The sequence below is a fragment of the Propithecus coquereli genome, unplaced genomic scaffold (assembly GCF_000956105.1).
Source record: "Propithecus coquereli isolate 6110/MARCELLA unplaced genomic scaffold, Pcoq_1.0 Scaffold142, whole genome shotgun sequence".
NCBI lineage: Eukaryota > Metazoa > Chordata > Mammalia > Primates > Indriidae > Propithecus > Propithecus coquereli.
The window spans coordinates 5694666-5722543 of NW_012138525.1; the positions used below are offsets into that span (position 1 = coordinate 5694666).

At 51.4% G+C, this 27878-nt stretch overlaps 1 protein-coding gene across 3 annotated transcripts in view; it reads right to left on the minus strand.

Annotated features, from left to right (window-relative positions):
* Positions 1-27878, minus strand: part of RALGPS1 (Ral GEF with PH domain and SH3 binding motif 1) — a 305604-nt gene that overhangs the window by 25289 nt on the left and 252437 nt on the right. For all 3 annotated transcript variants that reach the window (XM_012639803.1, XM_012639805.1, XM_012639802.1), the window contains exons 9-11: positions 21267-21404; positions 18771-18864; positions 13658-13725 (exon numbers count right to left, since the gene is read on the minus strand). In XM_012639803.1, coding sequence (XP_012495257.1) covers positions 13658-13725; positions 18771-18864; positions 21267-21404 — 300 coding nt within the window. The remainder of the gene's footprint in view (positions 1-13657; positions 13726-18770; positions 18865-21266; positions 21405-27878) is intronic.

A 27878-nucleotide genomic window follows, 5' to 3' on the forward strand; every position in this document is an offset into this window, starting at 1 on the left:
CAAGTTCGGCACAGCCACGCTGAACTCAGCACCTCCTTCTCCTGCGTGTCTGGCCTTGGCTGGAGGCACCGTAGGTCACTCAGTAGATGGTCATTCTTGGCTCCTCCCAGACTGTGACTTGCCTTTTCTCACGTCCCCTTCTCACCTGCCATCCACAGTCGTCGAGGCCTCCAGGTTTTACACCCCCCTCGCTGCCCATCTCTCTTGTCACTGACTGGCCTGGGCCCCCCTACTTTATCTTCTTCCTGCCTCCAATCTGATCCTCTAAAATCTAACCCCCACCCAGCTTCATGAGTGTCTGAAAACGTAAAGCTGACCGCACCATCTCCTTGCTTGAAACCGTCCATGATGTGGCGTTCAAGGCTCTGCCTGACCTGCTATTTATGCCGATCTCAGAATCCCAACGGGACAGTAAAGAGGCGAAGCAGCCGAGACAATTGCAAAGAAGAAGAGTGCAGGCCTGGCCCGACTATGTCAGAGCAAAGCAGAGCAGGAGCAATTCGAATGGCTCGCCCTGCACCTGGACAGACACGCTTCAGTGAATAAGAGCCCAGGGTCCCCATCAGTGGGAAGGAAGGCGCCTTCCGGTACAGGGGGCAAAAACCACTGGGTTCCGGGTGGGAAAAGCTAATATTCTGAAGTCTTACCTTATATTAAACAAGTGGACTAATGTCAGCAACATGAAAAGCAAAAATGTAAAACTATTGGGAAAAAATAGGAGACAATCTTCATGACTCTGGGGAAAGGGGGAAAGAAAAAGCATAAGCCCTAAAGGAAAACAAATAAATCTGACTACGTTAAAATGAACCATTTCTGTACCAAAACAGACAAACAAACGAGATAGCAAAATCAACGTTAAAGGCGAGTCCCGGACTGGGGAAAGCATCTGTCACCCGCACAACCAATGAAGGATTAGCATTCAGATGTACGGAGAACTTCAAAGGCCAGTGAGAAAGACACAAACCGCACAGAGAAACTAAGCAAAGACGGGAAAGAGAAATTCACACAGGAGAACAATCAGATGACCTGCAACTACACGATGCTTAACCTCGCTGGTAATAATGGAAATGCAAATCAGAGCAAAAATGAGATATCTTTCATCCCATCAGATTGTAAATAAATAATCAACCTGATACTATCTCGCGTTGGCCAGGATGTGGGGGAACAAGAACTCGTTTGGGGCTCATACGAGTATGGAATATTTGGAAAGCAATTAGCAATGTTGAGTAAAGGGAAGATGCCAGGCCGCCTTCTCCTGGCGATTCCAGTTCTAGGTGTGTGCTCTAGAGAGATTCTCACATAAGTACACGAGGATGCTTGACGTAGCCCTGTGAGTCACGGCAAAAAAGCAGAAAAACCTACGTGCCCCTCAGTAGGGAAACAGACAAATGAGCTGGGGTTTATTCATTCAACAAATTCTACAAAGAAAAAAAAAAGTAGGAAACTGAGTAGGAAATGAAAAGAAAAAAAAAGAAGAAACTGGATCTATAGGTATCGATACGGGTAAGTCATAAAATCATGTGGTAAGTGGAAAGAGCAAGTTGCAAAAGAATGTTTATGGTATGACACCAATTATGTCAAATTTTTTAAAAAACACACAATAGTGTATATGTTTCGACACAAGTATATATGTAGTAAAACACGGAAACCTACACAAGACTAACACACATCAGGACAGCAGGTATCCGTCGGGAGGAAGGAGTAAGAGGCAGACGCGGTGAGAGGGACCGTCCCTCGCCCTGTAATGCTGTACGACTTAAAAACACAGAGCACACACGGCAAAATGTTAGCAGCTGTTACGTATGGATGTGGGTACAATAGGTATTCTCTGTGTATTAAATATTTCATTATTTAAAAAGAGGATACTTTGAAAATAGTGGACACCTCTTCTATACCAGGTGCTGTGCTGGAATCTTCCACCTGCCCCTCCAGAGCTGTCTTCCAGCCTTCTGGGGCCGCACTGTGGGGCTGGGTTGGGTCAGTGGGCAGCAGCTGGGGCACTGCCTCCTCTGGCTGTCTCTGTGGGCTCTCCCAGCAGAGGTGGCAGTCTGCTCGCGCCCTGCCTGACTCTGGGTTTTGGTAACTGCTGCCTCCCTGCACTCCTGCAGGCCTAGGGGAAGCTACAGTGCCCCACTATATCTACCCGTGGGGTCCTGTGCTGTCCCCTGGGGTTCCCACACACCCTGCCCACATCTTTGTAAACAGCCCCATTCTGAAACTCTCCTCCAAGCACCCCTTGAGTGTGTCATCTGTTTCTTGCCTTGATCCTATGGTGCCTTCACATTTAAGTACAGTACCATGCTGAGGTCTGTATTATTAGCCTTAATTCACAAATGGGGCAGCAGAAGCTGAGTGGGTTAAGCATCAAGGACATGGAGCTACCTGGCCATGGGACCAGGTTCAAGGTCTAGGCCGTGGACACCTGGCACCCCCTGCCCAGCCCCTCCTCAGGAAGCACCTACTCCTCCCGCTGATGGAGTCACGGGGGAGCCAACGCCAGTCCAACGTGGCCTTGCCTCTGGCCCCGGCTGATTGGTCTACAAGTGGACACCTTCCCCAGGATTTTTGGATTTGAACCTAGAAAGCATTTGAGGACAATCTCTTTTTGGTGGATGAGAAATAAAACCTAGACACTATCAACGGCCATCTTTCCCTTCTTGTGGAGAAGGAAGCTGGTCCGTGGGGACAGAAAAAGAAAGTGACTCAGAGTAAGGCCACAGAGCGAGGCGGAAGGGAATCCTGTTTCAGTTGTTCTGAAGCCCAGTCCTTCCCATCCTTCCCTGGCCCGGCTGCTCAGCCCTCCCTGGATCCTGCGAGCCGACGCTTCCCCTTTTGGTTGAAGCCAGAGTCTGTCTCTGCTGCTGTAGCTCAAAGTACCTTAACGAAGAGACCCCAGCACGCCACGCTGCGTCTTAGGGGAGCTGCCGGTGAACCTGACCTGCAGGCAAGAGAGAGGGAAGGCGAGGTCCCGATTCCTGCTTTCAGATAGTCACTCACAAAAAGGATCTGACAGACCAACCCATAATAATGGAACCAGAGAGGCATGATTCAAAAGTAAAGGTTCTTGGCCCAGACTTCATGAACCAAGTGGGGGTCTATGGAAGGCCTTTGAGGAGTGTGTGGAAGACTGAAATCGCCTCTAAGCTTTTGTATATATGCATTTTCCTGGTCACGTGTTCCTGTGGTCATCAGCACCTTTGAGGCTCTAACTCTTAACCAGGGAATGTATCAGAACCATCTGGAGAGTGTGTTAAAAATGGAGTGTCTTGGGCCCTGGAGGTCCTGATGTTGCTGGCAGCAGGAGGGTCTGGGCATTGCATGCTACCAGAGCTCTCCCGGTGATTCGGATGCACACCCTGGGAAAGAACCTCTGATCGAAATGCACAAGCAGGCTCTGACCTGAAGGAACATCTTGTGCAGCTGATCCAGAGAGCGAAAGGAAGAATGAAAACCATCCTGCTTTGTTTTGGTTTTGCACATATTGCTCAAGAAACGAATCCATGTAGAGGGTGGAACTTGCCTTGTTTATTAGCAGCCGTGTGTGAGGGATTACAGCCTCACTGCCTGAGTCACTCTGGCTCCCACCCTGCTTCAGAAAAGTGTTTTCTAAAGGTCAAATTGCATTGCTGTTACTCACGTGGTTTGCAGTGGAAGCCAAGACTACCTGGTGTTTGGAGTGGTAACAATACTGATGACGATCATGATTCAACGCTATGCGCCCGGCGCTGTGCTTTGTGCCTGTGCCGCCACGCCTGCGGTGGGAACTTAGCATCCCATTTCACAGATAAGAAAGCAGGGCTCACGGATCTACTGCACGCTGGAGGCAGAACTTGAACCCAGGTGTGTGGCACCCTCGCGGTGGCTGGAGAGGGACTCCAGCTGTTCAGAGGTCGGACAGTGGTCAGAACATGAGGAAGGAGGGACACAATGACAGTACTTGAAGTGACCTGGTGAGCAGGAGGCACTTCGTCCTGGAAGGAAATCTGTCATGGGTAAGACCCAATTGCTACTCTTGAGGGAGGGAAGGTGAAGAGGACTAACATCTATTATGCACCAACTGTGTGCCACGCTTGTATAAACACTACAAAGTCCTATGTCACTGACTCCTATGAAGTTAGCACTTTTATCATGGCCATTTTACAGGCACCGTCACACGGCTGGAGGGTGAGTGAGAGCTGGATGCCCTGAGGTTCTGGTAACTTCCTCAGGCCGCTTCCTGTTCACTCCTGCTCGACTCCTTTCCCACCTGTTTCTATGCACTTCCTGCCTCCCGGCTTTGATTCCCACTTACAGTGTCTCCTGACCCCGCTGGACTTGTCCTTGGTCTCTTCCATTCAACCCCTGATTCTCCCTCCAGCACTGGGCCTGGATCTACCCTACTTCTCTCTGCATCCGATGGCCTTGGGAGGCACTCCTGGCCTCAGATGCCCCTCGACCCAGCTGGGGTATGAGTGGAGGACCCAGCAGAGAATCTGTAGCCTCCCTGGGCACAGTTTCAAAGCTGCTGCTGCTCTCCCTGTTCTAGGCCTCAGCCTTCCACTCCCCTGCATTGTTGACCAACAGCCTGGGTCTGACGCGGAAGCAGAAGAATTTCCATTCAGCTGGGACCCAGGGATGGGGGCCTCTCTGCCAGTAAGTGACACCCTCTGCTACTGAAAGGCCTCATGTTCCTGCCCTGCCAAGCCGGGGGTGGCCACCACGTGACAGCACCAGGGACACGTGTCTTTTGGGATCGCTTTTGAGCTGGGTGGCTGGCAAGTTAGTTTCTCCATGTCCTCGGGGTAGGGGCAAGGGTATGGGTGGTGATAATGCGCCGGGGTTCTGGCCTAGTCTAGCAGAGAGTAGTCCCTGCTGCCAGGCCCGATATGGCACGGACAGCTGGAAAAACTGACCATGTGGCTTGACTATCTCAGAGGATTGCTCTATTTTTCCTCAGCATAATTTTTCCATGAATAATCTTTAAAGCTCTTTAAGTGGCTGTTTCTTTAGCAGTTTTATTGGAACATATGAGAACTGACAGTCTCTTTAGGGAACGAGATATCATGTTGAAAAAAAATCTGGTTTTTATTACATTTCTTTTAAGAAACCAACATGCTGCCCAACAGACCACTCATTGATTGGAAGAGAAAAGAGCACAGGGCCTTCTAATAATGGCCTCGGAGTGGACAGGTCAAGGATGATGAATGGTGACTGCAAAGGACTCAGGATCAGGGCACAATGGCCCAGGCTCCCACCTGTGTCTGCCATTTGCAGGCCAAGTGACTTTGGGCAAGTCACCTTACCCCTCTGAGCAGAACAGGAACAAGGTCCTGAGCTTGCAGCCTCCCTGTGAGGAGTAAGCCACACAGCATCCCGCCTCCGTTCATGCAACAACAGCACACTTGTACTGAGTCCTGACCTTGGGCCTGCCCCTGGCCCAGGCCTGCAGATGCAGCACTGGATTGAAGAGATGGTGTTCTGCCTTCCTGGAGCCGACAGTCAAGTGTCGAGCAGAGACAAGTAACCAGGTAACTACACCCAGGAGAGACCCATGAGAATAACAACAATAAATACGCTAATGGCAACAACTGCACCAATAGCATAGCTACAACAACAATCACAATGGTGACAGTGACAACGGCTAACATTCACTGGGCATCTACAGGGTACCAGAAACTGTGATAAATGCTTTGTGTACATGATCTTATTTAAGCTTTTTGGTAACACTGCCACGCAGGTGCTATTGTTACATCAGTTTTATGACATGGAACCTGAGGCGGGAAGGGCTCAGGAGCTTGCCCAGGTGGGCAGCCAGTGAGGGGGGAGCCCTGAGCACAGTGCATGTGGGAACATGGAGGTGGCATCAGTGAGGACCTTTGGAAGGAAGGTCTGACGCCCAGGTGGGCGCAGCACCCCAGCGGGAGCTGTGATGGGTGCAGAGGGGAGACAGCATGTGCAAAGACTTTGAGGTGACAGCCAGCAGGGCCTCTGAAGCATAATGCGCCAGGGTTCTGGCCTAGTCTAGCAGAGGGTAGCCCGCATAAATCTGGAGTTTAATGGGAGAAGGTGCGGAGATTCTTAGGAAGGGGCAGTGATGCACTCAGATATGCACCCTAGAAAGTTCACTCTGGCTGGAGACCAACTGGGTGTGGCCAAGACTTAAGGCCACAGGCTTGGATGAGAGGTGTGGACGAGAGGTACCCTGGAGGTGGGCCAGGCAGGGGCTGTGGAGAAAGGGGGACCCAGGGTGACCCTCATGGAGTGGTGCTGTGCACCTAGGAAGCAGGTGTGGGGGGCGATGAGAAGTTCAGTTTGGGGCTGACGTCTGCAGGCCACTGGGTACATGAGCATGGTGCTCATGGCTGCAGAGGAGAACATGCATTTGGGATGGGGAGCCTCATTCCCACGGGTTTCCGGCAGTGTCCGAGTGGCCTGCCCTGGGTCAGCACTGCCCTAGTTAAGCAGCCTGGCAGCCCCGCTGTTGCTCAAGGGGGTGCTTTCCAAGTCTCACACGTCGGAAGTTAATGGGAGGCAGCTGTGGCGGAGGGGAACTACTCAACTTGGAGTCACAAGGCTTGGGTTCCAGTCCAGCCTCTGCCGGGGCTGAGCCAGGAGCTCCCAGTCCATCTCCTCATCCTTCTGAGCCTGCCTGTCCTCCCTGGAGGAGGGAACCGCAATGGTGCAATCTGGAGCTCGTGGAACGCCACCTGGAGCCTCCGGTACGAAGGGCAAACTTCCACCCAATCTAAAGGGGGCTCAGTGTGCTTGGTTTCCTTCCTGCCCGTGCTAAAAGCCCTGTTCCCAGACAAGGGACATGGCCCTCTCCGGGTCTGCCAGAGCCCTGCGGCTCTCCAGGACGCGGGGGCCCCTCTGCACAGAAAGTCTGTTTGTATTGAAAGCCGTCTCTGGCCAGGTTTCACAGCTGGGCCTGGGAGCTGGTCGCTTTCGCATTCACACACATTCTTTGTTTCTCATACACACAGCTCTCACGGGCCCTCGCTGTGAGCCAAGAGCTATCTCACACACCACTCGGAGCACCCGCTTCAGCTCTTTCTGAAAACGGCCTCCAACCACCCTTCAACTGTGGGCAGGCTGAGACGCTCTCTCCCGGCAGTCAGGGGGACGGATTCCCAGGCCACAGGGAGCGCGGAGCAGAGGACGCAGGGAGCCGCGGTGCCGTGAGGAGCTGGGCCACCGCGGGGCAGGGTTTGGGCAGAGGCGGGTTTGGGTCTCGGCTCCTTGCTTGACCTTGACATGACAGGCCATCAGATGGGGATCCAAGAACAAGGGAGATGGGAGGTTCCAGAGTGAAGGGGCCACGACTGGCTTCCTGGCCCTGGAGCTCCTCGAGGAGGCCCTCACGCGCTCTGAGAATATACGAGCGTGTGCAGGGCAGGAAGCCTCTGTTCCCTGGCCTGGGGCTGCTCTCTTCTCTGCTCACACACAGTGAGGGGGGTCTCCACAGCTGTTGGGGACCTCAAAGTATGTCTCCAGCAGTCAGCAGACCCAGGGACTCCCAGTGCCTCCTCAGGCCTCAGGAAGCCAGCATGGCCACAGCCAGAGGACAGTGGTGGCCACTCGACCTGTGCTCACAGGTCTGTCAGGATGAGGACAGGTGTGGCCACCCGTGGACCGAGGTGGTCCCCTGTGAGGAGAGCTGGCGTGGAGTTGAGGGCTGGAGGCGACCTAAGCATCGGAAGCCGGCAGTGGGCGCCAGACTTTGAGGGGCCGTGGAAGGGGCTGCACAGTTCCCGTGGAAGTGCCCAGGAGAGGACGCAGCCGCGTCATCAGGCCAAGGGAGATGGAGAAGAGTTTACGGAGGGAGAGGGGCCCAGCACCCTGCTCGTGCCACAGCAGTCAGGCCTGAAGCACCCAGCTAGGGCGAGGCAAGGAGAGTCAATGCCAGATCAGGTTGGAGTTCTGATTCTTATGCGAAACCAGCCTTCTGAGGACCAAGTGGGGACAGGGTGTAACTCAAAGTGTCTTAGGAAAGCCAGGGACATGCCAAGGTTGTCTTCTAAGGCAGGGTACTTACTGGCACTACCCGATACATGGGGCACGGGGGACACAGCCCAGAGGCTGTCCAGACCCTTGTGCTTAGACCTGCCTGACTCCAGAGGTGGTTTTCGCCACCAGACAATACAATGAGAAGATGGACAGGCGTGTCAGAGAGCAGTCCCAAAGGTGTGAGTACAGAAACAGGAGGCCAAGGCCGAGATCCCCCTGGAGTCGCGCTGCTGCCCAGGAATCTTCAGAGAAAACCTGTCAGTTGGTGAAGCCATGTGGAGGCGGGGCCAACAAAATCTGGAAATGTCTTCACCAGTTCCAAAGCACACACAAGAATCGCTTGCCCTCTCTGGGGGTCAACGTTCCTTATGATTTTTTCTCTCCAGGAAAATATTAGTTCATTTATATAAACTAAACATTACATGTGGAGGGAAAATTGAAAACGTGGCATTCCTGGCTTGGCCTTTTTTCTCCACAGACCCAGAAACTGAGAAGCTTTCTCCGTTTCCTTTCTCACAGTCTATTTGTTGGTGTAGAACTGCCCACACAGCCATTCCCTCGGTGGAAAGTGGGGGGCAGCTCTCTGTGGGGTACAGGGGCCATCCCAGAGCCAAAGGGCACGGCCTCAGTTCGTAGACCACGTCTGATGGGAATCGAGGCCTCGGAGAGACCTGAGACCTTGGCTGTCCAAGCCAGGGCCTGGGTCCCTTGAGCCCCAGGTGGGCTGGTTAGAGGAGTGGGCGCAGCCTGGACCAAGAGCCAGAGAGTCCACCAGCCGGCTCAGTCTCGCTCACACAGCGTCCCTTCGGCCCCCCATGGCTTTCGTTACCCCCGGCCCACTCAAGCGTGGGCTCCGGGAGGGCAGGTTCTTGCTTTTCACTGGGCGCCTGGCTCATAGCAAGTGCCTGGCCCGTGGCAGGCCCTTGGCCTGCAAGTCTTGAGGGAATGAACCAATGAGCATATCTTGGGGCCTTTCCTTGGCAGGTGTGGGGTGTCTGACTACTGGGAAAGCCTGAGCTGGAGCCTAAACCCCCTCCTGAGGAGCTGGGGGAGGCTGCGTTCTTCCCATTCCTGGGACCGCGAGAGGCACATTCCTGTCCCTGAGTCTGGTCGGGCTCCTGCCATGCAGCTCAGTCTGACTGCCCGGCCCAGAAAGGCCCCCTGGGCCCCCCCCATCCCCACCCCCCGAGGGACCCCCGCTGCCCCCTGCTTGCAGCAGCACCCGCTCTCTGCCAGCTGAGGCCGGGAGCCGGGACCACTGAGTGCCACTGACGCCTTCCAGACAGCCCCTACCCTCTGGTGATCAATGAAAACCTTCCCATCCTGCTTCCAGGGCTGAAGCCAGGGATTTGGAAAATTGGTGGAAAACACTCCTGTGAGCCGGCGCGCTCCGCTGCGGGAAACTGCGGCATCAGCACTTCTCCGCGGGCTGTGCCGAGTCAGCAGTCGCCGCTCTGCAGCTGCCTCTGCCGACCAGGTGCCTCCAGGCCCCGCAAGGGGCTCAGGGGCCGGTGCTGCAGGGGCGCTGCAGGGGCGAGGGCAGGTGACTGAGTGTTTCACCCACGCCCCTACATGCTGGGCTCCAGGAATCCCAGGCGGGTCCTTGCCTCAGGGGGCTTTCAGTCTGGCGGGGAAGACAGACATGTCAAATAAGCACACAGGGTGGAACCGCCGCAGAGGCACGTGTCATGGACAAGTACAGGAACTAGTGGCAGGAGGGGTGACAGGGTTCGGCAAGCTTCTATAAAGGCCAGATGCTAAATATTTTAGGCTTTTCAGTCCACAGGGTCTTTGTCCCATGACAGCAGCCACAGACAATGCATCAACAGATGGGGGTGGCTGTGTTTCGATACAGAAATGGGGGCGGCGCTGGGTTTGGCTTGAAGTCTGCCTGCCCCGGTGTTACGGGGCCTGACCTGGTCTGGGGTGGGTGTGATGGTGGAGAGAAAGGCTTCCCTGAGGCAGTGACGTTTACCTAAAACCTGCAGGCTGGTTCAGCGACAGAGGCAGAACCATAACATTAACAATTATGACAGTCACATCGCCAGGATAAAGTCACACTTGGCAAGTGTGCTCTGCGTGTCAGGACTGCGCTAACACAGAGGGAGGTACATCCTCTGCCCACTTTACAGATGGAGAAACTAAAGCTTGGTCATATGCTGGGTGTTCTGTTTGCCCACCCAGGTACATTTTTTGCCCTGCTCAGTGCCACTGCCAGGGAGGGGGCTGACCCCTGAGATGCATGCCCTGGATTCCTCGTCCCCAGCTGCCTGCTGGGTTTGGCCAGTGGGAGGCTCTGGCAGCAGCCGGGGGGCTGCAGGAGAGAGAGGTCAGGTATTTCTTTCCACTCCCTCCCGCTTCATCCTCTCCCTCCTGCCAAGCCAGCTGTCCTCCGTGGCTCAGTCACCGCCGGGGTCGATAACACTTTTTTTTTCCCCGTGTCCTTCCGGCCAGGGGTGCTGGGTGCCTCACCACACTTCATTGGTTCTGTTCATTGAAGTCTCTTTCTGTGAGCCTTCTGGGGTCAATTTTGTCCCCTGCAGGACTCTGACTGATACTGAAGGTTAGTTGACTTGCTGGCTTCTGGTCTCACACGGCAAATAAACAACAGAGCCAGGTGGAGGTGACAATGGACAGAGGGCAAGGAGAGTCTGGCCGCCCCCTGAGGAGGCTGGGCCAAGGGCTGGCTCCTGGTCCCCAGCACTGGCTTCCACAACAGGCAGGGGTCAAAAGAGGCCAGTAAGAGCAGCTCCTCCTTTCCTGTCCCAGGGCGCAGTGAGAGACCAGTTCTTGAGGCTCCCAATTAGCAATTTCAGTTTTCTGAGCCTGGCTCCTGCCCTGCCGCCCCCACCCCCGCTCCAGCAGGGAGAGCCATTGCTGCTCACTGCAGACCCAAGCTGGGGGCTGAGGCTGAGGCAGAGGCAGGGCCCTGGTCTCCTCCTCAAGAAGGAGGTAGTGGGGCAGGTGGGGGTCACATGAAGGGACCACCTGGGTCAGACAGATGCCCGGAGGGGCCCAGGAAGCCTCTGCTGCCCCCTGCCCTGACAGCAAGCAATCTGCAGACTTGTTGAAGAGCAGGAGCTAGGGAGGCCCAGGCGGGCATAGGAGGGGCCTGGGCTGCATGTGGGCGTGGAGGCACCGGGAGGAGGGGGCTCTCTGAGATTCGATCGTGAAACTGCAGCAACAGGACCCTCATGCTTGGGCTAGTGTGCACCAAAGGCTGACCGGGAGCTTCAGCCTGCTTCTTCCTCCATCCATGCATGCATCTCCCCATCCATCCCATCCTTCTCTTCCTCCAAGAGCCCTCTGAGAGTCGAGCATCTGCAAGGGGCAAGCATCATGCTAGGTGCTGGAGATTCAACAAGGGATGAGTCAGGCCCAGTGACCAGACAAAGAATGTAATGACAAGTTGTGGTGAATGCCATGAAGAGACAAAGAGCAAAAGTAACAGCCTCTCTGAGTCTAAAAGGGTGAGCAAGAGCAGACCATGACAACTGAGGGGAAGAATGTTCAAGGCCCAGGCAAAGGGCCTGGGGTGGAGAACTTCGCAGAGACCTTGCAACTTGCAGGCGGAAGTGAGGCTGGAGTTTGGCCTGCGGAAGAAGAGGCCACTGGGAGGGGCAGAGCTGTGTCCTCATACCAAGGCTAACACCCTCCTCTGCCATGACCACTGGCCCTCCCATCTCTCCCTGCTCAATGGCTCCGGGGCACAGGGAGGGAGCAGTGAGCTCAGACCAGGCCCAGCAGGGGCAGAAGTGATGGAATTGGGCAGCAGGAAGGGCCCCTGGGAGAGGAATCCTTCAGCGCTGTCTGAAGGGCAGCAAGTGTGGCCGTGGGGACTTCTTGGCATTTGGAGAATGCCAGAGACGTGGCTCATCTTGTTAAGGCGTGATTACTGACCTGATAAGGCTGCAGAGGCCTAACAGGCAGGCTGCTTATTCAAACGAATTTGGAGGGACTCAGAGCGGCAGAGCACCACTCCCATGCTGCTGCGGAATTCGGCACCATCTCCCGAAGATGGTCTTCAATGGCTCGCCTTTGCTAGTGTTCTTTCTGAAGGGAACCCCGCCCGCTGCCTCCTGCCTTCCCCCCACAGGTCAGGTGCAGGTGTCTGAGCATCTGGAAGGGGCAATGTTGACCGAGAGGAGGAAGGTGTTCTAGAACGGACAGAGATGAGAAGGTAGAGACAAGTCCAGCGCCAAGAACTTTCCTTCTGGCCACCCCTGCTGGGGGGTCACCCGTCACATATGGAAGGTAGTGGATTTGGAAGACTGCAGAGGACATTTTAGTTTGGGCTCGTGGAAATCCTGTGAAAATCAAGCTTATGCCAGCACTCTGTCTTGAGGTGTGGACAACAGCACCTCCTAGGCTGTGAAGATCAACCAGTATCTTCCTCTGCTAAGTTCCAGAGGACCCCAGGGTGCCAGCGGCAGGGTCCAGCTTGCACAGGGGAGAGGATGGAAAAGACAAGGAACTTGGAGTACACTCAGGAGTCAGGGCAGAGCCTTTGCCGGGTGGGGCTTGTGAGGGGCTACCATCCTGCTCCCTGTGGGCTCTGCGGTCCTGTGTCTACCAGGAGATGTTACAGCGGTTGGCCTGGCTGGGGAGAGTGGAGAGAATGGCTTGAGCGGGTCAATAGCCTGGGGTGGCATGACACCAGGTAGCACTTGCAGTAGCCACCCCCTTACTGAACACTCTGCATGTCGGGCTCTGCGATGAATACCTTCCGAATAGCATTTCATTTTTGACATCCAATGTTCTTGGGATGAAGGTTTTGTTATCCCCATTTTACAGGTAAAGAAACTGAGGCCTAGAGGGTGAAGTCACTTGCTAAGACTGCAGTGGCCTAGAACCCAGATAGGTGTGACCCAGAGCTCAAACCAGGAGGAGGAAATGCTGTTGGACCCCCCACACCCCCCACCCTCTCCCTGGACAGCAGTGGAAAGAGATCAGCTCCAGTTACTGAGAGCTGGTTGGAACGCTAATCAAAGGCAGCCATGACGATAACAGCAAGCAGCCAACACTGAGCGCACTTTCACGGTGTGTTGCTAAGGGCGGAGCGCTTTGCAGGTGTGGACGTACTCTTGGGCATCACAACAGCCCTACAACGTGAGTACTAGTATTTCTGCCATTCTGCAAGTGAGGTCACCGAAGATGAGAGAGGTAAGGCAACAAAGCTAGGAAGCAGCAGAGCCCGGGCTCTGATCACAGGGGACACAGCGTGCATGTGTGTGTTCCACAAGTATGATGACCACCTGTGTCTGGTGACACCAAATACCCCAGGCATCCTGTGCACCCCTGCAGGGCACATGAACCCAAGCCTGGGCAGCATCCCGGCTAATGCGGGTCCAGGTGGCCTGGCAAAGATCCTGGGGTCTTGTCGACTGTGTGTATCCTCCCAGCTCGGGGCTCTGATCTCACCCGTCTTGGGGTTGTTCGGTCCCAGGCTCCAACACCCAGCCTCTTCCAGGGAGCCCCAGCGCAGAGGTGTCCCACAGGGGTCCCATGTGGTCAGGAGCCTGGGTTGGTGCAGGAGGGCCGTGAACAGGGACAGCTGAGTCTGCCAAGCTGCAATCTCAACGTTGCCCTTTGGCTCCACCATCAAGGCCAACTCTGGCAGCCACATTTGGGCTATTGGCGGGTTTGCTCCCACTTGAGGTAGCTACAGTACCTGCAAGATCTTCCTTGGAAGAGACTAGTCTCGGAGAGCTGCTTCCTGGTTCGATTCTGAGTGACAGTCTGAAAACAAAGATGTTCACAAGATCAATTGGAATCTGGTTTATCACAGGGGAGACGGAACATGTGTGTGTTTGGGGTTGGGAGACTGGATTGCTGCGAAGGGCTACTGTCGTCAGAGAATCCAGGAACACGATAAGATCTGCTCCAGATCACAGCCGCTTCCCTCTGAGGTCTCCAGGCCATTTCCATGACCAAGAAACAACGGTTAAGATAAGAAAGACAAAGTAAAAAAGAGTGACCATGGCCTGTGGTTCACTGAGCGCGTATGTGTTAATTCTCACGACAACTCCACGAGCTAGGCACCTTTTATAGATGAGGAAACTTTCCAAATGAATAGATGTTACCAATAAAATCAATAAAAATTAAAAATTAAAAAATTAATCAGCAAACTGAGCAGTGGCGAGGTTAAGTAGCTTCCCCAAATTCGTAGGATTAGCAAGTGGCAGAGCAGGGGATCACACCCAGGACTGTCTGACCCTGAACTGGAGTTTTTAATCATTATACTGTACCCTTTTTTATCTGATGCCCTCAGAGAGGCACCTCAATATATTTTTTAAAGCACCAGTTTAGAATTTCTGGGTGAAAATGACAGTGAAGACAGATGTCAGACTCTCCCTCTTCCAACAAAACCAACTAACAGTTATAAAAGCTTATGAGTAAAAGAACTCTCCAGCTGCAACTAAACAAGGGAAAGGCATCATACACGGCCACGAACTTGAAAGATCTGCAGCCAAGGAAAGACAGAGGATTCTGAGGACCCAGCGTGCAACACAGCACGGCTCCTCTCCTGCCCTCTGAGATGTCTCTGTGGGTCTGGGTGGGGGGCCTTATCTTTCCCTCTTCTGAATGGCAACAAGTGCTGGGGAGAAACGGAGGAAATGGGCAGAGAGCATGGTGGATACGCTGATGGCAATGAAGGCTCTGTGGGGCATGATTTGAAACCTGAGCGTATCCCCATCTGGAATGGGATACGGCCCCCCAAAGAGGTGAAGGAAACCCTGAAATAGGCCTGTTGCTGTATCCCACTACACAAAACAGACTGCTTGCTTACTGCCTCCATGGAGCCCAAGCCTCCTACTCCCCAGGCTACCGAAGAGGGGAAAGACTAAAGCCCCTGCCCCTCCCAGCCAGCCTCTCTGTCACACACGGAAGGAGGGCCACATGTCTCCTTCCTGGATCGGAGCCACGGAACATCCAGACAGAGCCTCTCAGATGGGAGCAAGATGAAAAGAAATGGTGTGGCAACACGGCACACGTCCTCTTACAAAAGAAGGCAAGAGGGAGGAGAACGCCGCCAGTGGCCCAGCCCAGAAGGCAGCTCCAGGAGCAGAGGAAACTCCCCGAGCGCTTCGAGCAGTGGAACGACTTATTAAGAACACGGTTGGGTGAAACAAAACCTGAAAGATGAGGTGATGATGCAGAGGAGTGAGATGAAAAGGGATATTGCAGACCGAGGGGAACAAACCAAGGACTGAGATGAGAGAGGACTGAATGAATACCTGGGCAGGAACAGGCCATCCCAGCGCCTGCTGCTGAACAGGTGGAGATTACAGCCGTTAGGAAGAAGTTAACGGGCATCCAACACAGGGATTCCTGGAATCCCTGGGAGAGAGAAGCCAAGAAGTGGCACAGAAGAAGCAGTCAAAGACAAACCAAAAGACTTCCTCTGAAATGAAGAAAGCAGACACCACGGTCCAGGGAGATTTGATATAGAACCCTCTATCTGGGGCATTCCCTTGTTAAACCTTTGAGCTTCAAGGAGTTCTTCGCCCACCAGGCAGACAAAACAAGTCCCTTACGAGAGGAAAGAAATCAGACTGGCTTGTTCTCTACAGCAACACCCTGGGCCAGAAGGCAAGTGCGCAGGGTGCGCAGGCCCGGGGGACAGCGGCAGGGAGCGCGGCCCGTGAGGTGAGGGAGGCCTGGTCAGATGCAGGCGTTTCCAGGAAAGAAATCAGGGAATGCAGGACCTGTGAGCACCTTCATTTTTTTGGCAGTGGGTGGGAGGGGATTTCATCATTTCCTGATGAAATCCAGCTAAATAAGGGATTGATTTAAAATAAAGACTCCAGGAATGGAGAAACTGTGGAGAAACAACAGGTGGTAAGAATTGAATCTCTTTAAAAATACGAAACAGTAGGAATTATGATTCCTGAACATGGTGTTTATGTTATAAACTTGGACTGCATGGTAATAATAATACAACCGACAAAAAGTTGGAGGCTGTGAGGTGGAGGTGAAGGGACGGGGAGAGGGCTAATATTCTCCTCCTTCATAACCAGAGTCCACCAACACTGTTCACAATGGAAACTTAGTTAAAAATCACACTTATTGACTCAAACCTCTTAATGTTTTTCCTCACTCCTTTTATTAATCTTAGATGGCTTTTTTTTTAAGAAAATAACATCTCTTGTGGTAAAGAAGTATCTATTTAAAGAGTAGCAATTTCTCACATTTCATTTCAGTTCCTTTTTCTGGTTAAAGTAAAATAAAAGTTAATATTTTTAATTAAAAACAGGAAGTGTAGTAGGATCTAACTTTAATAAATTTTATCCTTGCATCTATCCACCTATCCATCCTTCTCTCTATATATATACATTTTCTATGAATAGAAAAATGTCCAAAATTATATTTACTTAATGCTAATGGTCACGCTTTCTAGGTGGCAGGAATTTGGGTAATTTTTCTTAAATAAAATAAAATAAGACTAAAGGCTAAGGGGAAAAAAAAGCACTGGTTGGGCCTCTTGGCACAATATTTCTAAAGCAGATGGGGGCAGGATGTTAGAAACAAATGTCACAAATGTAATAACTGAGCCGCTGCATCCTTTGGGGGTGAGGAGCCATGGTTCTGCTGTAGTGGGCTGTGGAATGTGGCTCCCCAAGAAGAATCACAGGTACTGCCCATCTCTTGCCACTCAGGGCCAGATGCTCTCTGGGGACTCCTTCAATGGCCTGGGGACCAGGGATGAGAATGCAGCCTTCCTCCCTGGTTTGTCCACTTTGACCACAACAAAGGGCTTTTGTGAAACCCAGGCTGACTGTTATAGCACCAAGTGCCGGGGGTATTTAATGTCCTTCAGAATGGAAGGAGTAATTACTCATGATCTGCAGCTTGTCCAAGGATTATCTCATGGTCAGCAGTATTTATAGACCATTTTTCTCCTTAAAGCATATTAGTGTTAATGAAAAACTACTGTCTCTTTAATCGCAATACTGGCACATGCATGGAAAATATTATCCCAGAGCGTAAGTGGGAATAATTTCGCACTCCAGGGCACTCTTTTCAGGAACAGCAAATGCTTTGTAAATAAAATGAGCTCAATTTGTGGTCCGTATGATTTTAATGGTAATTGCTAGCCTTTATCTATTGTTGTTACTATTATGTAATAGATCACAATTTCATATATTTTAACAAATTATTATATAGTAACAACTAAAGACAATATATCTATGTTCCCAAAGATCAGTAGAACCACCTAGGGAGCTTTGGGAAAAATACAAATTTTCAGGCCCCACCCCAGACATCTGGATGGTTAGAAGATTTCCCAGGTGGTTGATTCACAGCCAGGGCAGAGAACCACTCCTGCGGCGCTGGCCAGGTGGGGTGCTGTTCCAGCAGCCGTTCCCCTAGAGTCTTTCCAGCTGAGGCAGCCGTGGGTAACCCAGGGGTGGGGAGATGTCTTTGTGGCCAGTTCTCTACAGTTCTCTACAGTTCTCACTGACTTAGATGAAGACCATGTAATTAGGATGATCAAATTCGTAGATACAAAACTGGAAGAGATTTAAGAAAATACACTGGATAGCAAGATACAAAGGAATCATGGTATACTGGAAGCAACCAGTAAAATAAGACTTAAAAGAACACAGACGTTCCTCGACTTACTATGGGGCTGTGTCCTGACAAACCCACTGTAAGTTGAAAATATCATCAAAAATGCACTTAACACATCTAACCTAGCAAACATCATAGCTTAGCCTAACCTATCTTAAATGTGCTCAAAACACTTACATTAACCTACAGTTTGGCAAAATCATCTAACACGAAGCCTATTTTATTATAGTGTTGAATATCTTATGTAATTTATTGACCTCTGTACTGAAAGTGAAAAACAGAATGGTTGTATGGTACTCAAAGTACAATTTCTACTGAACGCATTTCACTCTCACACTATTGTAAAGTTGAAAAATTGTAAGTTGAACCCTCTTAAGTTGGAGACCCTCTGTACACATGAAGTTGACATTTAGGTCATAATGATCAAGTACAAGATGGCTGGGACTTGCCTTAGTATCAGGTCATATGAAAAATGACTGAGGCTCTTAGTTGACCTCAAGCTCAAAATGAACCAGGAGGATTTCCAAACAACATGGCAGAGAGGTGACATGAAAAATCCTCCTTCTCCTTCCAAATACACAGAAAGGATGGATAAGTTCCCAGATGCCACAAATGGAGGAAGAACTGAAAACCAGAGTAGGGTGAGTAGAAGATGAGGCCACAGGGCCCACGGGCTTGCTACGAGAACTGGGTCTGTTCCACCGGAGCTGCGTGGGAAGGGAGCTGGGGCCTCGGCCGCCGCCAGATGGCAGGAATCCTGCAGAAAGCTAAGAGCCATAAGGAACTGTCTTGTCCTGCAACAGGCTCTTGGAGGACTGCTGTTCGCTGGCCTGGGGGTATGGCTAGAAAACTGCTCTCCACCCAGCGCCATGGGTAGGGGGTCACATGCGAGAATCAGTGTGCCAGGCCAGCACCACGCGCCATGCCATGTGGGAATGCCACACGGAGAACTGGGGGCCTGTGGGGCCGGGGCAGAGGAGGGTGCGAGAGCTGCTCAGGCAGCACTGCTACAGGATCCGGGAGGTGGGAGCTCACACAGCACACGTGTGCTCGTGCGTGTTGGGGTTGGGTGCTGCTGCAGCGCACTTTGATAAGCCTGGCCAGTGGCCACTCACTGGTCTCAAGACCCAGGTCGCCTGCAGGAACCCGAGTGCTGAGGGCAACGGTGGGGATGGGGAGGCCTGACTGAACAGGAGCAGGTGGGCACTTACTTGTAGTTGTCATCTTCCACAAACTTCTGGAGCTCTTCAATGTAGCGTACGGACTTCAGGTACTTCTGCACGTGGGGCAGGGTGGTGAGGTGATCTGCAAAAGGTGGACAAAATCCAGAGGCTTCAGACTCCCCCAACAAGAAGTGTAGGAATCACTGCTTTTAGATGCTCCTTGGACACTGAGACTTATTCACTCTTCCATTAGTTCTTTTTGGGGTCTGGCCCTGTGCTGGCCACTGGGCACAGAGGGGTGATCAGGGAGTGCCCCTAGGTGGCTGGGCCACAGACACCACACTCTGAGGCCACCACCGTTCTTCAGCCAGAAGGAGGATGTGAGGCCTCCATTCAGAGCTCAGGGGCTGGGGAAGGATGGCTCCCTGGACTTCAGAACAGACCACAGCCAGGTGCCTACGCCCTGGAATAGGTTTCCACTGGGGTCACTGTGTGACATCAATGCAAGAATGAATGAACGAACAGATGCCACCCAGCCTAGTGCGGAGGCCAACCCAGATGCTGGCCCTGCCTGGAGCTGCTGCGTCCTGAGAAAAAAGGGAGGGGCCCAGACGCCTGAGCACCTGTCTGAGCCCGGGTCTGCCCTGGAGGATTTGCAGGGGTCTGCTCTAACCTTCACACCACTTCACGTGGGAGAAATAATGTTCCCATTGCATAGAGGAAGCAGCTGTGACAACTTGCAAAGGTCACATGGCTGAGAAGTGGCAAAGCCGGGCTTTGATCCCTGGTCATCTGAGGTTTCTACCACATTGCGCTGCCTCTCTTTCCTCGGAGTGACTGGCGTCAGCTGCCCTCTGCAGACCTTCAAGGTCACTGTACTCTTTCTGCAAGGGCCAGAGGTGGGCAGAACAAGCCAAGGGGAGGGGTGGAGGGTGTGGCAGAGGCCACGAGAAGAGGAGCATAGAAGAGGGTGGGCAGGGAGGGCCTCACTTTCTGGGGAGGTGCGTCCAGGTGCTGTGGGAGCACCTAATGGCTCTGCCCCTTAATTAATTCTGAACAGGTCATTTTGTTTCTCCGCAATCTCAGTGTCCTCATCTCTGAAATGATGATAAGGACACAAATTATAGGGACACTGATTATGGGGATGACATGGGTGAAGATGAACAGCAGTAAGAGTGAGGTGAGCCCTTGCTGGGCTCTAATGACATGTCACAGGCTGTGCTAAGGGCCCTGCACGAGTCATGTCCCCATTTTCACATATGAGAAAACCTTAGAGAGGAGAAAGGGATTTTTCAAGAAGCAGAGCTGAAACTTGAACCTGCATCTGCTGACTCCAAAGCCTATGTCTATGACTGCTCTGCTGGTCAGTGGGGCAACGGGTATCAACGTATTTGTGAGTGGAAAGGGCCTGGGACAGGCAAGGCTGCACTGGGAGCACAGGTGCTCCCATCCCTCTTCTCAGAGGAAGCTGACCTGGAAGTGTGGGCACCCACCCTCCCTGGGATGCTTGTGGAGGGGCTGGTGAGCAGGGCCCCTGCTTCAGTGCGCCCGTCCGCAGGAACCCCCTGGCTTGCCTGAGACCCTTCCAGATGGAGACTGCTGGTTTTCTTTCTACACCCTGTGCCCTGTAGGTAGGGCTGACTCTAGACTTTTACTCTTCCATGCACTCGTGAAAACCCTGCTGCCCAGAGCTTTACCATTCATCCTCCTCTTCACTGCTGACCTCTTCTGACTGGCTACCTGGTCACCTGAGCTCATACACGGGGACTTGGGCACCTGGCTCAAGGTTGAGCTCCACACCCCAAGCCCACTGTCTTCTTGGGTGAAATCAACACCCACACGAGTGGCCCAGCAGCATTCTGACTTCTCAGTTCCTGGACATGACCTCCAACAACCTTCCCCAGCCATCCCAGACACCCACCGTCATGATCACACTTTGGATCTGGCCACGTGTAGCAGGGCCTGGCCAGTTGTTTACCATGTCATCTCCCTTTTCCTTCTAGGCTCACAGCTAGATTACATTTCCTAGCCTCCTTCAGCAGAAGCGATGTGAAATGCTTGCAAGTTTGGCCCATAAAGTCCACCCTTGAATGAGTCGCTCACTTCCTGCATCTGCCAGCTAGATGTAGAGCCCAGTGGAGGGCTCAGAGGCCATGGGAGACAGCAGAGCCACAGAGAGAAGGAACCTGGTCCCCGAATCTGCTTGGAGCAGAGCTTCCCAGAGCTCTTCATGAATGAATGCGCTGGGAGCCAGACAGACCTGGGCTCTGCCACTCACGAGATGAGTGACTACAGACAAGTGACTAAACTGTCTTCAGCCTCAGTGTCCTTATTTGTCCTACAGAAACAGTAATGTCTAGTTTGCACAGTCTTTGAAGATCAAACCTATGTGTAAAGGATCTAGTACATGTTTGATGCTCAAGATATTAAAATGAAGACCTCTGTGGGGCCTGCCTGGTTTCTAGAGCTTTCTTACAGATAAGGTGCTAGATCTATACATCAATGAGGTAAGATTTTACGATTCCAAAGGCCAAGGGTACTAACCGTAGCTACAGGAAACTTGTAAATCCGCAATTATTCGGAGAATATTGTTCATCTGATTGGATCTTTGTTCGTTTTCCATGATGCTGCCTGAGGCAGGATATGCAGAATCAATGTAGATTAAATCCAGAAGATAGATCCCTAAAATTAAAGAAGATATTTAATGATAGTAGGAGCTCACCACTAGCTAGAACAAAATAGCACAAAGTAGTACTGCTCTGCTAGAAGGGTGACTTATGGAAAACTGAGATAATATCTGGACTTTAACTCTAATCCTGACTACTCATGTTTTTCACACAGACTGCTCAACCGTAAATCAAACATCTGAGCAACAACCAAAATGAGTGCTGGCAAGATTTTAGCATTTCTATTTCATATGCTCTCCAGCAACAAGGCTTTTTACCTGTAGTCCAACTGGAAAACAAGAGGCCGTGAAAGGGATGGATTCCTGTGTTTCTCACCAACCGAAGAAGTTTAATAGGTCTAAGGTGTCAAGTCCAGGAGAACACCCATTCGGGCTGAATTCAGTTTTTTCTTTATTTACTTAGCTGCATCTCTAGTTGTCTATCTGCATGCATACACACACACAAACACACACACACACACACACACACACATACCCCATCAATTAACTAAGGAAAAAAAGAAGAAATTTAAAAAGCAACAGTTCTTGGCACAAAGAACTAAGGCTAGACAGAGCATTCAGCCAAGGGTACTTAGTAAGAAAATAAGATGTGGTATAAAAACACGGTTATGACAGGCCAGTGATTAGCTGCCTGGACAGGGAAGGGGAAGGGGGACTAGCTGTGCAGTGTGAGCCACTGCACAGCTCTCAGTTAACGGGTCACCTGGAGGTGTGCATAGATGACAGGGGGCATATCCTTCCAGTGGCCCTCCATGAGCACTGCCACTGTGCCCACTATGTGGGGGACTGGGCAGGAGAAGGATCGTAGAGCAGAATTCAAGGCAGAATACAGTGAACAAGGCAAAGATGAGTGACTGACATTGAAAAAAAGCACAGTTGATTGAGAAGATATAATGGTTACCAATTTCTATGCATGAGCAACATTGCATAAAGGTATACATAGCCAAACACTGTTAGCAATGAAAAGTGAGAATTGAAAGGATATGGAATCAACCTAAGTGCCCATGAACCAAAGAGTGGATGAAGGAAATGTGGTGTATGTCTACCATGGAATACTACTCAGCCATAAAAAAGAGTGAAAGTATGTCTTTTGCAGCAACTTAGATGGAACTGGAGACCATTATCTTAAGTGAAGTAACACAGGAACGGAAAACCAAATACTGCATATTCTCACTTAGGAGTGGGAGCCAAGGGGCACACAGAGTGTCACAATGGACACTGGAGACACAGAAGGGGTGGTTAGGGAAGAAAAACCACCTATCGAGTGCAATGTACACTATTCGGGTGATAGGTACACTAAAAATCCAGACATTGCCATTATACAATTCATCCATGTAACCAAAAACCACTTATACCCCTAAATCTATTGAAATAATAACAATAATAAAAAGACAAATGCTAACATTAAAGAAATGAAAAGTAAATTCAACAAAGCCACAACCATAGAGGGAGCCTTTGGCATGTTTCTTCCAGAATTTATATGTGTGAATACATACAAACACATATATGCATGTGTGTATATATATGATATAATATTATAGTAAAATTAATAAGCTTGGTTTTATATAAATGAAAATATAGTTCTTTTCAATACTCATGGAATATGTACAAAAACTGATTATATACTAGACTATAAAGAAAAGTTCAATAAGTTTCAAAAAGTAAATGCCATATTATCCATATTCTTTGACCTTACTACAATACAGCTGGGATTTAACAATAAATATAGAAAAAATTCTAACCATTTGAAAACACACACACACACACACACACAGGTAACTCTTAGATCAAAGAAAAAATCTGTTTGAAGACAATGACGAAAAGAACACTATATATCAAAACTTATGGGTTCTGGCCAAAGTGGTAATCAGAGGAAAATTTATAGCCTTAAAAGTCTACTGTTAAACAACTAAGAATTATTACAAATATTGGAATTAATCTGGTTAATTATATACAAGCTGTAGTATTTTTTGCATGGATGGACAAGCACTACATTAAGAGTTACATGTTCATTAGCTTATTTATCCTTCCAACAGCCCATTTTATAAAGGAGAAAAAGAAATTCAGAGAGGATGTGTAATTTGCTTGAGGTCACACAGCTGGTAAATGATGGACATGGGAGTCAAACCCAAGCCTGTCCCCTCTGGAGTACACGCTTCCTGCCATCACGGTGGACTGCTGGTGGTTGGATACCATGAGTCATTCGTCTGCTTTTAAAATAGCTACACATTGTTACGGGAAACCGTTAAATCACAGAAACATATGCTAGCACTTCTCATAGGAGCCATTTCCGCTTCCTTTTCTTTCTGGTGGTACCATGTTTCCAAGATTTTAATAATTAGAAATAATTTCCTTCGTAGAGAAGCTCCAAGTTTGGTAGGTTTGAATCAGCAGATATATTCTTTCTCTTGACCTTGTTTTTCCTCTCCCCTCTTAGAAGTGTATCTCAGTTATCTCCCTGAGGATTCAGCAGCGGCCATCCTGAAAATCCCATTACTGCTACAACCACAACAAAAAGCATCCAGTGCTGAGCAGGGGGTGAAAGGATGTGGGACACGGGCAGCTTTATTCCAGACGCACAGTGCAGACTCCGGCCTGGCTGACTCACAGTGGCAGAGTGAAAGCTCAGCCCAGGAGCAGGATGGGGGCAGGGGTGGACGCTGCTGCTCCCTGGAGATCTACCCCAAGACAAGAACTTCCCTCCTGCCTCACGGGAGCCTGCCACCAACCCCAGGAAGCAGGAGGAGAAAACTGAAGCTCAGAGAGATTAAGAAAACTACCCAAGGCCTCACAGCAAGCGTGCTGGAATTTGTTCCCATGTCTGTCAGGCTGCCGTGCCCATGTCCCTACCCACTGGTCATCAGACACACACAAGGAGTCGCCCTTTCTCAGATAACACCCTCAATGGGAGGCTCACCCTTTGCTGCCCTGTGAGGATGGGTGCTGGACGCCGCACTTCCTCTCGGGTCCCTGGAGGAGGATTCCTGAGTAGTGCTTGGCACATAGAGACCCAGGGAAGCTTGCTGTAGAAGGGGCCCTCACCCAACTTCCGCAGGCTACCCCGCAGCCCCTACTCGCACCCTGGGGAGTGGTGGCTCACTACTTGATAAGAGAGTAAATCTTACCGTCAGTGTCCATAATTTCCCTCTACAAAACAAGCACACACCAACACCTGTCTGCTGTCTACTTCTCAAGTCCTGGGAGTGTGAGCCGAGGCCGCAGCGTGCTGAGGACTGGGTGCACCTCCCAAAGGAGGCCTCCTGCCCCAGTGGCCTGGGGAGATCTTGAGCCTCGGTGACACCCAAACAGAACCTCCAAATCAACAGCCTTTCACTCCTGCGGCAAAAACTGCAGCAAAAGCAGCAAGCCTACAGTTAACACCACACAAATCCACAGAAATCTTTTCAGATTTCCATAACAGAAAGTATTTATAAACTTAAACTGTAATGAAATCATAAGAATAACCACTTGCACGGTGCCGGGTGCCGTGCTGAGCCCTATATGTAGTTGGCACTCACCACAACTGCAATCAGCGGCTTGCTTGTATCATTCGAGTATTCAGTGTCTGACTTCCCACCAGACCCAAGACCCCTGAGAGCAGGAAGTGTGTCCTGCTCCAGCAGCTCCAGAACAAAGCACACGGGAGCTGCTTGGTAAACACTAGTTGAAAGAAGTGCGTGATTGGAGGCATATTTTATTTAACCCACACAATAGCCTTATGAAACACATATTGTTACTCTCCTTTTTTAGCTGAAGAAAGAGACACCAAGAGTCCAGAGTGATAAAAACAGCTAATGTTCACCCTGCACTTACTATGTGCCAGGTCCTAAGCTAAGAGCTTTGCCAGACTATTGATTGATAAGAACAATGCTGCTGTCAGGGAGGTTTTACTGTGATTTTATAGAGGAAGAACTGGAGCTGAGAGAGGCTACATTGCTTGCCTGAGGTCGCACAGCTGCGAAGTGGCAGAAGCAAGATGTGAACTCGGGTCTAACACAAGACTTTTCACCTCCTGAGGCCTCAGTTTCCTCGACTGTGAATAGGGGTAATGGCAATGGTTGAAAGGAGTCTCCCAGCCCAAGGGCTGAAGTGCCCAGGAAGCTGAGCTGACCCCAGCCTGGCTCCACAGAGAGGTCCTGCTGCCCATGGGAGCAAAGAGCCCAGCTGGGTTTGCCATGACCATGGGTAGCACCCAGATGAGGACCACAAGGTGGCCACCCCTCAGCCGGACCAGCGCTGGGAGCTTCCATCTGGATTGGGACAACAAAGCCAGACATCTCAGATCCTATTCTTATTTAAACAGAGTTACCGCAGCAGATGACACTGTGCTGGTGGCCGTGTGAGATGGACAGCAAGTGGACTACCCGCTGGCCCAAGCTGCCCTGGAGCTGAGCAGTGCCAGGGACTGGGCTAGGCTGGGAGGTGCAGACCTGTCGGGGGAACATCCCGAACAGACAACGGCTGCCTGCTACAGGCAAGGTGGGCATCGCTTGTACCACGGCACCTTCACAGCGACCCTGCACATAGGTACTCCCGTTCCCCCATTTTACAGATTAGGAATCTGAAGCTTAGCGAGGAAAAGCCACTTGGCTAAGACCATACAGCTTGCAAGTAGAGGAATCAGGACTTGAATTCAGATCTGTCTGACTCCAAAGATTTGAGACAGAGAGCAGAGATAAGGGCTGGGAGCTGGAAGCCACTGGCTGGCACAGAGATGAGTGTCCCAGCCACAGAGTTGGAAGATGAGGACTCCTGCTGTGGCCTCCCCTGCCCTCTGCCCAAGGACACTGCTGGCAGCTAGCATCCGCCTGTGGCCGTGCCCGCCTGCAGACTGGACCTCCTCTGAGATGGACAGCTCCCCAGACCATGCTTGGGCTCTGCTCCCTCCTTCCATGCCCCACACAGGGCCTGGTGACATGGCTGTGGCTGCCACACGAGTGCCAACCACACAGCTGTGGTGAGGCAGAGACCCCCAGGGCTGGGAGTGAGCCGCCCTGGGCTCACTCTGCCCCAGGAGCCCTCCGCGGCGGGCTGGCCTCCACACAGGGCAGGTGGCCAAACCTGCTTCCTGACGGGGAATCCAGGCTCCCCACCAGGGGCGTCCACAAGACAACCCGGTCCGAGGCGGGAGCGCCAGGCAGACAAAGGAAGTGCTCTCCTGAACAGACACCTTCTCTGAAGCCGGGGGACACCCATGCTCGATGGCGCAAAGCCCACTTGAAGCTGGGCTGTCGCGGCCTCGCCACGCCAAAGCCTGCGGCCGGCACCCAGGCCTCCCACAAGCCAGAGCCTCACTGCTCCCTTGTTCTCCCATCGCCGCCCCGTCTCACTTCCGCCCGCGTCTGGTTTTGGTTTTTCTCACACAGCTATCTTTTCAATAAGGAAAATTCTGCTGTGTTGAGGGGAAAAAACCCTCCGCAGCATAAAAATGTGCCACATTTCCATCTTATGCTTTCCATTTTCCCTCTCTCTCTTTTTCAAAGTTTGAGATGAAAGACTTTTTTCCATGTTCTCCTGCTCTGCCTTGAAAAGATCACTTTCAAACTTCAGAAATGAAGAGTGCTGGCACCCAGAACTATACTTGTGTGGTTTGATCACATAAACTGTCCTGATAAATTCCAAATGAAATAACAGAGCAGCAGCTCATTAGGGTGTGTGTGCGTGTGTGTGTCTATGCAAAGAGAGCACGAAGCAATCCCACATACCACAGCGCGAGACCTCAGCAGGCAGCTCAGGCTCCCTGAGAACGTGAGGAAGACTGTGAGCATGAATTAGTGTCTGCTAATTACTATCAGCCAAGCAAAACACAGATTTCAGAACAAATGCAATCCCCATCTAGAGAATATTCCTTATATGAAATCTGTTGGAAGCTCCCTGCCATTGAGACGTTTCCTAGGTCTGCAGAAAGGGGGCAGGCCCAGGCAGGCACATGTCAGATGGTCAGAGGCCACGCTTTTTGGGCGAGCACATGGCCTCGTTTGTGCTTTGGTGTTGTGGCCCATGAATCACAAAGGCACGTGGGCAAAGTCCTGCCACCTGGACAGAATCCTGAGGTCTAAGGGAGCCAAACTGCCTCCTGGCTCCCCAAGGTGAAACGAGGACACAGATCCCCTCATGCCCTGGGGATTACCTGGTAATCTATAGGTGCAAGGAGGTAACCTACCGTTTGCCAAGCTTCCCAGAGAGCTATGGATGAGACAGCGTGGGCTGGGCTTCTGATCAGCGGGAGAAAGCTGGGTGAGGAGAAGGCAGCACCTGGTGACTGTGACTGCGCTTGCTTTGTGCTGGATGCCGTGCTGAGTGTGCTACCTGCACTACCTCGGTTAATTCTGTGACAGCTCTGTTGGGAATGGAGAAGAAACCGACACCTCTGTCTGGGTGACACCCGCTCCCTATTCTTTCGGAAATACCTCTCGATTTCCCTTTGGAAAATCCACATTCACAATCCATTCGGTTTTGCTGGGTCTGGA